Below are 11,391 nucleotides of genomic sequence, written 5' to 3'. Positions count from 1 at the left end.
CTTATACTCACGTCCCATGTTTTCTTTAATCTCTCCTAAAGCCTCAGTGCTCAGACTTGCACTGGCCCACGTTTCCTCTAATCTCTAGCATAACTCAGCAGCAGGCCCCTCGCAAGCCGCCAACCAATCACCCCACCCCATCAAGAAATCCTCATGTCCTCCTTCAGTGAGTCTTTTATACCCAGTGGTAAACAAGGAGGTGGAGCGACAGTTCTCAGGGAGAGGCAAGACATTATAACAAGAGAAACCTGTGTTCCTACTTCTCTGAACTTCAACAATTTAGGAAAAGCAGCTGTGTCACATTTTGCCTAGGCTTCTTATAATCTGCTCCCCACAGCCTCCCAAGTGTGGGGATTACAGGCATGAAGCACCACTCTGCTCTCCCCCAAGGTCATTTTATGCCCACGGCACAGAGCCTGTTTCCCCAAAAGAGCTCATCCAGCTGTTGTTTTCAGGCTTGGCTCACAGTGGCCTTCACCTCGATCCCACCTGATCCTCCCAGGCCAGTGAACCCCACATCACCTCCCCACCTGCTCTATGTAGGTGGGGAGACCTCTCATTGTGTGACCACCCTCCAATTCCATGGGAACTTGGGGACAAAGGCTGCAGTGACTGAGTGGAGGTCTCCCAAAAGATGTGCCTCTGAAACCTGTGAATGAGACCTTCCCTAGGATAAAGGTCTTTGTAGGGTCTTAACAGTCTCAAGACAGCATGCTCTTGGACTAGGATGGACCCCAAGAGTTCAATGACAAATGTTCTGGTGAGAGATGGAGACACAGCCAGAGGGAAGACAGCCGTGAAAACAGGTGGAACCATTTGGTCACAAGCCCAGGACACTTGGTGCCACCTGCAGCAGGAAGAGGCAGGATGGAGCCTCTCTGGGGCCTGAGGAGAGAGCACAGCCCCCACGGACCTGGTCAGACTTCTGGTCTCAGAAATGTGAGGATAAACTTCCATACACCCTGCTGTGGTCATTTGTTATGGCAGACACAGGACAGTGACCCACAGCAGATCCTCCAGACGGTGAAACTCTGACACCAACCCAGACAGGGGGCTGGGCAGCATGCAGGCTTGGGTTGACACTCGGGGAACAGGATGGGAATTCTCTTCCACCTAATGAACATGAGTTCTGTGTGCAAAGGGGGTCTGTGAGCACAACCTGAGGGAGTCCCAGCCCGGGAATCCATGCCAGCCAGGGAAAGGAGCCAACAGGGGGTCACGGGGCCACAGCAGCTTTGAGGTCTAGCCAGCCTCGCTCAGTGTCTCCAGCTGGCCCCTGTGTCCTCCCTGACATGTGTGAGCCCTGGTGTTCCCAGGACCTGGCTTGGGGACTTGCACACGGGAAGCACATGGTAGATACTCGCTAATGATGATGATGAAACAATTTGCAAAGTAGGAGCATGGAGACCCAGAGGCATGGTGTTGGCACAAAAGCAGGGTCTGCAGGGAAATGAGTTAATGAAAGACTCCCAAGGGGCCTAAAAGCCCCACCCAGAGCAGCAGAGAATCCCTCTTGCGTGTGTGTGTGTGTGTGTGTGTGTGTGTGTGTGTGTGTGTGTGTGTGATGAGAAAGAGAGAGAGATCACCATCTCAACCAATAAGCCAGGAGTGGTGGTGTGTGCCTGTCATCCCAGCTACATAGGAGGCCTTAAGTAGGAGGATCTTGGTCCAGGTATCCCCCAGGCCAAAATGTGAGACCCTAGCTATCTAAAAAATAACCTAGAGGCTGGGCGCCTTGGTGGATCACACCTGTAATTCTACCACTCAAGAGGCGGAGATCAGGAGGATCTCGGTTCAAAGCTAGCCCAGGCAAATAGTTTGAGAGACCCTATCTTGAAAAAATCCTTCACAAAAAAGGGCTGGTGGAGTGGCTCGAGGTGAAGGCCCTGAGTTCAAGCCCCAGTTCTGAAAAAAATAAATCAATTAAATAATAAAATAACTAAAGTGTACAATTCAAAATAATGAAAGTAAGCCTAAAACTAGGATGCGACAAGAAACAAGTGTACAATTTGATGAACTTACTACGTTGTTACTAATTTTAACGGTGGTAAAATATATAATTTGTATCCTGTCTTTAGCAGTACTGATGTTTGAACTCAGAGCTTTGTGCTTGCAAAGCAGGGACTCTAACTCTTGAGTCACACCTTCAATCCATTTTTTGATCTGGTTATTTTTGGGGGGGGGTGGAGGGGTCTTTCCAACTATTTGCCCAGGCTGGCCTCAAACCTCAATCCTCCTGATCTGAGCCTTCTGGGTGTAATCCTAGTGCCCAGCTGTATTTATTCTATTTAATGTCAATGAGCAAAACTAGATCCCACTAGTGGAAGATACAGAGAGAAATTATGTCTTCATGTGTAAATCCTACAAAAATTTAAAATGTGCCGGGCTTGCTGGCAGAGTGGCTCAAGTGCTAAGAATGCCTGCCTAGCAAGTGTGAGGCCCTGAGTTCAAACTCCAGTACTACCAAAAAAAAGGTTCTATCTGGACATGAAAAGGTTTCTAAAGGCTCAACAACACAGTCATAAGGAAATGGAGGGCTGGTGTCCAAAATAACAGAAATGGGGCCTCAGGCCCTGGGGGGAAGGTGGGGAAAGGCTCCCCACCCTGCCTGAACCAAACCACCAGGACTGAGTGAGGACTCGCTCCGGGCCTGAATCTACTTCAACAGAAAAGGGGCGCCTGGCGAGGTCCCGGGTTCCTCCGGCCAGAGCAGGAGGCACTGGGGCTGAGCCTCTGGGAGCTCCAAGGCCAGGTGCACTTCTGGCCGGCAGGTAGATGAACGAGTTGAGGATCCCCTCTGCTGCTCTGTGAAGCCGGAGAGACCCTGGCCCGGAAGCTGCGTCGTTCTTCATCGACACTGCTCCTGTGCACCTTAGCCTCGGGGAAGAGAGGAAGACTGAAGCAGCAGGTTTAGTCCCGGGGCGGGGCTCGAGACGCGCTGTGCGACGGCCTGCCAGCAGAGGGCGCGCGCTCCCACAGGACGAGATGCGCATGTGCCAACTGGAGTGCTTTCAGGCAGCGTGGCGGAAGAGCCGTGCAGTTTAGCGCCATCGGGCAACGTTGGTGCGTGGTGCCTAGCGGCAGTGCGGCCATCATGGCGTCGCCCTTCAGTGGGGCGCTGCAGCTGACGGACCTGGATGATTTCATCGGGCCGTCTCAGGTGGGCCGGCCGGGCGGGGCTGCGTGTGTGGTGGGAAACCTCTTCCCACTCGTTTATTTCCTTGAAAAAGCGATCTGACCGCGGGTTCCAGCCCTGCCCTCGAGGGACCCCGACCTCAGAGCTCCGGGCTGTCTGTCCCCCTTTTTAACAACAGGGAAACTGGCTAGGGAGGGCTGTGTCCACCAGCCCGGTTACTGTGTCCACAGTGTCCCGGCGTGACTTCGGGGCCGCTGTAGGAGGGTTTGAGGGTCGCAGATAGGCTGGTAGCAGATCCCATAGTCTAGTGGAGAAAAGTGGGGGCCATTACCACGCGGTCTGCGCCGCCACTGTCCCTCCCCGGGTCATGCAGCTGGGGATGCAGGGACAGCACTGGGACTGGGCCGCCTCTGCACTCCGGTGGGGACATCCCCTCGGGCTTCTGAGCCACAGTTTGGACATCTGCTTGAACAGGAATAGTGTTGAAGGGTGGGGAGGTCCAGTTGGGGCACAGTAATAGCTGAGGTCCTTGACCTAGACCTGGGGAGGACAGCCCTTGTAAGGGACCAGGCAGTCACCCAAAAATGATGGTGCCCATGTCTGGACGAGACTGCCAGAGGCTGCCTATGGCTCAGCACCCTGGGCTACAAGTCCCACAGCCAAGAGGACCCAGAGAAAGAAAGGGATGACCCACCACCCAGGCAGGGTGAGCTGGGCAGCCTCCAGCAACTGCTCTCTGGGGCTGGTTGTCACTTTCGGGAAAGGCAGTGGCCACCATGGTTCTCGTAGCAGTGATGAGGGAGAACTCAGACATGAGCCCTTACCTGCAGCACCGGGCAGGTGACCTTCAGATGTTTTCAAGGAAGGCATTTCTGCCAAGCTCTGCTCTGAGTAGCCATTTACACTCTGGCCTCTGTGTGGTGCCTGCTGTCTACTCTTAGAGTGAAGGTCGGTGCACTTAGCACTGGCCTTCAAGCTACCCCAGACCTGTGGTGAGTGACCTTGGTGTTAAAAACTGGGGCACTGTGCAAAGCAGGGTAAGCAGCCACAGTTTAGGATGGCTTCTGTAATAGGAAGGTGGTGGAACTGGCTTCCATGCTGGAGTGTGCAACTTAGGGCAGAGTCTCATCTATGTGGCCAGTAGGCAGCCAGGCAGTTTACCCTTGAGGCCCAGTTTCCTTGAGAGCCTCCCCTTCCTCACAGGCCTTGGTTTGGGGTCTCTTCCTGGTATAGGACTGCATCAAGCCCGTGAAAGTGGATAAGAAGGCAGGAAGTGGTGTGGCCAAGATTCACATTGAAGATGACGGGAGCTACTTCCAAGTGAATCCAGTAAGGCACAATAGGCTTCACCACAGTCCAGCTGAGAGGATCTGAAGCACACTTTCTCTGCCTCATCCAGTCACAAATGTGACAACCTTGAGACTCCACACCTCGTCATTGTCACTGGTCACACTTACCATGGGGTGTGTAGGCACCGAGGCTGAACCTCTCTTGTTCTGCAGGGGAGCTCTTGGGCAGAGATGGTGGAGCCTGCCCCCTACACTATTCTAACTATTTGGGAGTTCTGACACTGGCGATGTGGCTCAAGCAGTAGGATGCCTTTTCTACAAGTGTGAAGCCCTAGGTTCAAACCCCGGTCCCACCAAATATAAATAAAGGGCTGGCAGAGTGTCTGAAGTGGTAGAGTACCTTCCTAGCAAGCATGAGACCCCCAGCTTCAAACCCCAGTACCACCAAAAAAAAAGTTTCTGATTCTGGTCCTTGGAACACCTCCTTCTCTCTAGTTAAGTGATGGTAAGATCCTGATGTGACTATGTTGAATTTCACTCCCCACTAGCTACCGGTTGAGACTCTAAACACTGAAGTCCAGTCAGCCCTGTTCATGTGATTTAGGTGTGATAGTGAGTTTGATACTGATAAGAACGTGCAGAATTGTGTGAGTATTTGCATAATATTTAATTTTTTTTAAATTTGAGTGGCAGGGCTGGGAATGTAACTCAGTGGTACTGAGCTTGCCTGGCATGTGCAAGGCACCAAATTCGATCCCTACCACCACAAAAACATAGTGAAAATTGAGTAGGCACACATGCCCAGTTAGCCACTGCCCTGGTTGTCAGTGGTGCTACAACGGGAAGATAAAGGGCTCTGTGGGACAGGTGCCCAAGAACTCTGAGTTCTAGAGAGGGACTGTCGGCTCCAGGTCTTGTTCCTCTGCAGGATGGAGGGACCCGGAAGCTGGAGAAGGCCATGGTGTCACTGAATGACTGTCTGGCATGCAGTGGTTGTGTCACCTCGGCAGAGACTGTGCTCATAACTCAGCAGAGCCATGAGGAGCTGCGGAAGGTTCTAGAAGCTAATGAGGTAAGCAGTGGAGATCAACCCCAGCAGCCTACAGCATGTTCCATTGGGGCCGCTCACCATGCCACTTGGCCCCATCTCCAAGTGACTGCTGTGTCCTTAAGGCTCATACTCCTGAGAGTGCTGGGCCCTGAACTTTGGGTTCCACATGTACATCAGCGTGACAGACTGTGATGGAGCTACATGCTCTCCAGAGCTGGCAGCATCTGGCCGGGCCAGGCCAGCCACTGGGGATCTGCATCAAGCCTGCAGAACCAGTGACTTTGCTGGTTCTATCTCCCTTGCTTTGCAGATAGTGGCACCCAATGAACAACGGCTGGTGGTCGTGTCAGTCTCGCCCCAGTCCACAGCATCGCTGGCTGCAAGGTTTCAACTGAATCCCACAGACACTGCCAGAAAATTAACTTCATTCTTTAAGAAAATAGGTAGGTGTGGAACTTTGGGTGAACAGCACAGCTACAAAACAAAAGGGGCTCTTCCCACCCCCGAGCCACATGTCATTCACCCTGAACTAAGCAGTACAAACTCTGCTCTGAGTCTGATTCCAGCCTGAAGTTTCACTTTGATGGTTGAGAGCAAGGCCTCTGCAGAGAAAGCATCTGTTCTCCCACTCCTTCTATTTTAGTTACTGTTTTTAGGCACAGTATCAGGTCTGTGTTGGGTTCCGGCTCAGGTCAGCTTTGGTTGATCTCTGTGCCAGGAGCTGGGTTGGGAAAGGACTTGGGTGTTTTGAGAGGCCATTTTAAGGGAGGGTACTTTAGCGAGAACTCCTGCCACACTGAGGTTCCAGTCTAGAGTGGCCAGCAGTCCCACCCTAACAGGAAGTGAAGGGGCTGGATATGGGTATTTATAGTACACCCTCTATAGGATGTTCCTACATGGTGGAAGGTCCGACACCTAGGTCCACCTGTGACCCCCTCACAGGAAATGTGTTGATACTGGCAGGTGCTCCCATGGCTTTTCCGACTTACTCTAGTGCTGACAACTGCACCTGGGCCCCACCATCCCAGGAAAACCTGGCCTGGGGCAGGCATGGTTCTGATGGCATCAGTCAGTATAGCACCACCACAGGGCACAAGGTTGGAGGCTTTCAATTCCAGCCCCAGGAGGGGGTGAGGGATGGAGTGAGCAGGCCTTTTTTGTCCACAGTCCTCCAGGAGTTTTAGCTGATGGTCTTGGCAGGTGGAAGTCCATGGTTAAGGTTCACTGTACATGGGCACAGCCTGTGCAGGAGTGAGGTAGCAGGGCCAGGTGGGTGGACTTGGTAGCTGTCCCATGGGAATGTGGCACCAGGATCTGGCTCTGTAAGGCAGACATCTGTCCATACCACACCAAGGGACTGGAAGGACGTGGAGAACTAGAAACCATGTCCGGGGGCTGAGACCTGCTTCTGGTATGAGAAAGTTAAACATATTAAGTACAGACGCTGAGGAGCACAAGATCCTGTGAATTCACTATGCTGGGGTTGGCACCAAGGGGAGCAGGTGTCACTGTGGGCCCCTGGTTGTCCACAACATCACTGTGTCAGGTAGAAAGATACTCGCTGGGGCTGCTGTAGAATACTTTAGTGCCACTTGGGGTGTGATCAGTGCTGCCCAACAGTGGCTGACTTAGGACATACCCATCTGTGACTCTAGTTCCTGCTGTGGCTAGGGCTAAAGCAACCATCATTTTTCATCACCTTCCAGGGGTACACTTCGTCTTTGATACTGCCTTCTCAAGGAACTTCAGCCTCCTTGAGAGCCAGAGAGAATTTGTGCGGCGATTCCGAGGACAGACTGGCTCCAGAGAGGCCTTGCCTGTGCTGGCTTCCGCCTGCCCAGGTGTGTTCATGACTGCATGGATGGTATTGAGAGTCAAGTTCAAGTGAAGTTCAGACGTGATGAGATACTTAACAGCTTGACGTGGAAAAGGGGGGAAGTGGGAGTGACCAGTGGGAGGAAGAGAGGGCTCTGCAGAGCAGGTTAGTAATGTGGGCACCCAGTGGCCTCTGGGAGGAGGTGCCCTGGTGTATCACCTGCAGTCACCAGGTTCCGCTAGTACCTGGATCACCCCAGGGGTGATTGCCTAGATGCTAATACCCCTCATGAAGGTGGTGACAGAGCAGAAGTGCTCTTCAATGCCACAGTAATTTCTTGTCTGAGCCAGTCCTCCCCCAGAATGTCATGTCACTGCCAAGCAGAGAGGATGCTATGAGCCGCCCCCAGCAGCCCTGTGCTCCCACTGAGATCCATTTGTTCTCATTGGCTCAGGCTGGATCTGCTATGCTGAGAAGACCCATGGCAACTTCATCCTCCCCTATATCAGCACAGCCCGGTCCCCACAGCAGGTCATGGGCTCTCTAGTCAAGGACTTCTTTGCCCTGCAGCAGGTAACAGCATGGGGCCATTCCAAGGGAGTAGGCTGGAAGAGTGTCCTGTGCATTCTGAGCCAGAAATGGTCATGCTAGCCTGTCCCCAAGCCCTTACCTATGGCGAGGTGTTCAGGATCACTCAGGGCTTAGCTGCTTCAGAGAAAACTTGGTCTCACTCTCACTCTTGCTCAGCTGGTCTGCTGCCAGCTGTCATTTGCCAGTCACCGGGGGTCCATTTCTGATAAGAACTTGCCTACAGATAGCCAAGTTTAAGGAGTAGGCAGTCAAGGCCAGCCCAGGGCCAAGAGCACCCCTCAGGCTAAACAAGGGCACCCAGCTCAGCCTCCCCACCCCCAGGTCCTGCCCACTGAGCCATAGGGACTGAACCTAAAGTCACCTAGCCAGCAGGGGACAGGGGACGGAGCAGGACAGTAATTACAGCTACACACACTGAAGTCAACCCTGTGCATGTTCCCTCTGCTTTCTCTCAAGTCTGTTTTTGTCTCCACCACAACCTGTTCTTTTCCATGACAGCCCCTCTTCTGCTGGAGTTGCCTAATAGGGACATGGACTAGCTGTGGCCAGAATCCATGGTATCTACTGACATGTCCACAGTATCCTAAGAAGGGTGAAAAGATGTGTGGCTCTGGTAACACGCTGGTCATGTGCTCGGGATTGTACATGACGGCCACCACTATCTGGAGTCAGGCGAGACTCACACTTCCCTGTTTTCCCTGTAGCATGTGACCCCTGACAAGGTCTACCATGTAACGGTGATGCCCTGCTATGACAAAAAACTAGAAGCATCCAGACCTGACTTCTTCAACCAAAAGTATCAAACTCGTGATGTGGATTGTGTCCTCACAACAGGTTCGGTCACCACACAAGGCCCTGCTTGCTGCTGCCCACAGGGCTCTGCTGGAGTGGGGTGCTAGAGCCTGGTGGGTGATAGGCGCTTCCCTTTGTACCACTCGTCTCTCCCTCTGACCAAGTGGGGCATTTCTCAGCTGACCCCTCCCAGGGGCCTTTAGTCAGTGGGACTCACATAGTACCTCCTTCTTGGCTCCAAAGTGAATCTGGAGGTAGGTGGGCCCTTTGGATTTGGTCCTTTGGCGCACGTCTTTGAGTTGAGCAGACACTTACGAGATGGGAAAGTAAACTACCCAGGAGCCTGCACCGACATCCCTGAACCTGCACCGGTCTCTGGCTCACCATTACATGGCCCCAAGAAGGGATAAGGCAGCTCCCCCCTTAAGGTCTCTGGAGGTTGGCTGGGCTCTCTGTTCCCCCTGCAAAAAAAGCCAGAATGGATATGTGGGGCCTTCTGGGGCCAGGCCACTATTGCCAGGAATGTGAATGGCTTAGCATTCGAGACCCAGCTAGAGCCTGTGCTGTGGTTCCACTGCAGGGGAAGTCTTCCGGCTGCTAGAAGAAGAAGGGGTCTCACTCTCAGACCTGGAGCCGGCCCCTCTGGATGGCCTGTGAGTCAGGGTAACCAGAAACCTTCATTTTGCTTAGATGCTGCTTGTGGGGCGGGGCAGTCTTCCTTGCCCTTCCTCCGTTTGGGCAGCCTCTGGCTGAGCCCCACACCTCCCCAGTACCTGTCTCAGGTTCAGGAGGCTTTTTTCAGGGAATCAGAGCTGAGCCCAGCCTCATATAGGTCTGAGCTCCTGGGGGACACACAGGCGTGTCTGTCTCCAACACGCCAGAGCCCTAGGGGCATGACAGTGCTTGGCGTCTGACTTGCTTCCCACACACAAAAGCCAAGGCTTTCCACTGTGAGACCGAGACTGGGCCACACTGACATGCCCCTCCCCCAGGTCCAGCAGTGGCAGTGTGTCTGTTGAGGAGCCCACCAGCCATCGGGGCGGGGGCTCAGGAGGCTACCTGGAACACGTGTTCCAGCACGCAGCTCAGGAGCTCTTCGGAATCCATGTGACTGAGGTCACCTACAGACCCCTAAGGTTAGTGGTGTAGGCTGGAGTGCCTGGACAGGACAGCCATGCAGCTTCCCAGGCCAGCTCTGAGGTGGACTTAGTGGAGGACCCTGGAACACTGGGCACAAAGGGGCCTCCTCACTGTCTTGGGGTATGAGTAAACAGACCAGGACTCTCAGGTCTTGGTCTCCCCCTCAGCAGACACCCTGACCCAGAGAGGCCAGGTGGGCAAGGGTGGTGGCAGAGGATCCGGCACAGATGCGATACGGCCGTGCACTCAGAGGCAGGGCTGGAGCTTTGTCCTCCCTCATGTGCCTCTTAGCTGTCCTTGGAAAAGTCAGACCACCCCCCACCCCCCAGTTTATAATAAAGGAAGCCAAGGCGGGGGTGAAGAAGTGAGCTGTCCATGCCTCCTCCCTCATCCTCGTTCCTGCTCAGGAGCAGGACACCTAGTGCTGCCCTGAAGCCCGGCAGGCCTCCCGCTCCAGGGCAAGTGGGCCCCATGGTAGGGTGCCGAGTGCACATCTGTTCCCCCAGGAACAAGGACTTCCAGGAGGTGACTCTAGAGAGGGATGGCCAGGTGCTGCTGCACTTCGCTGTGGCCTACGGCTTCAGAAACATCCAGAACCTCGTGCAGAAGCTCAAGCGCGGCCGCTGCCCCTACCATTATGTGGAGGTCATGGCCTGCCCCTCAGGTAGCTCTTCCCCAAGGGAGGGTGCTGTGACCCCTGCCTGGCACCCCCTTACCACGCTATCCTCTGTTCTGCCACAGGCTGCTTGAATGGTGGGGGCCAGCTCAAAGCGGCAGATGTGCCCAGCAGGGAGCTCCTCCTGCAAGTGGAAAGACTGTACGGCGTGGTTAGGACAGCGGTGCCAGAGGATGCCGCTGGGGTCCAAGAGCTGTACCAGCACTGGCTGCAGGGAGAGGGCTCTGAGCGGGCCAGACACCTGCTGCACACACAGTACCATGCTGTGGAGAAGGCCAACTCGGGCCTCAGCATCCGATGGTGAGAGGCCTCCCAGGGTCTGCAGAGCCACCCAGGGCTCGCACCATGATCCCCAGGGAGGCCATGCAGCAGCAAAGCCACACACCTCAGACCCTAGGACCCTCCCCCAAACTTGGGGTGAACCACAGAGATGGGTTGGAACCTGTGTTGAAGCACGCAGGACCCATGGCCAGTAAATACAGGCTGCACACCTCCATGCTGTACATTGGTCCTACTAGTATGGGGTGGCCAAGGAGGCTGAAGGTTCTGAGGTTCTAGAACCTCTTCCACTGCCCTTCCTCTTCTGGGTGTGGTGGCCCTAGTGTGAGGGGCTCCAGCATTCCTAAGGTACCTGATCCCTGGTTTCTGGGGCTGACCCCTAAAGCTGGTGCAGAGGGTTGGGTGACAGGGCTTGACCTGCTCTGTGTGGCAACTAGGCGTCTGGCTCTCTGGAAACCAGGTGTTTGTTATGAAGCCTAGGTCAAGGCCTCACAGCTTTGTGCTGAGCCTGTCAGTACCAAGCCTGTCTGGTTGAGTCTTAGCTCCATGGCTGGGTCTTGCCAGACCTCTCTGCCCAGCCTCATTCTAATAAACAGATGTATTCAGCACCTCTGAAAACAC

At 54.2% G+C, this 11,391-nt stretch overlaps 1 protein-coding gene across 1 annotated transcript; it reads left to right on the top strand.

Moving 5' to 3' along the window:
- Positions 1–3,005: 3,005 nt before the first annotated feature.
- On the top strand, positions 3,006–11,388 carry Ciao3 (cytosolic iron-sulfur assembly component 3). Its single transcript, XM_020177067.2, has 11 exons — positions 3,006–3,160; positions 4,370–4,465; positions 5,354–5,497; positions 5,787–5,919; positions 7,183–7,317; positions 7,747–7,865; positions 8,588–8,717; positions 9,256–9,328; positions 9,668–9,811; positions 10,322–10,479; positions 10,557–11,388. Exons 1-11 carry the CDS (start codon positions 3,095–3,097, stop codon positions 10,793–10,795), a joined length of 1,437 nt encoding a protein of 478 aa, XP_020032656.1. The 5' UTR covers positions 3,006–3,094; the 3' UTR covers positions 10,796–11,388.
- Positions 11,389–11,391: the final 3 nt, after the last annotated feature.

This window comes from Castor canadensis, chromosome 17 (assembly GCF_047511655.1).
Source record: "Castor canadensis chromosome 17, mCasCan1.hap1v2, whole genome shotgun sequence".
Lineage (NCBI taxonomy): Eukaryota > Metazoa > Chordata > Mammalia > Rodentia > Castoridae > Castor > Castor canadensis.
This window is presented reverse-complemented; position numbering and strand designations above follow the sequence as displayed.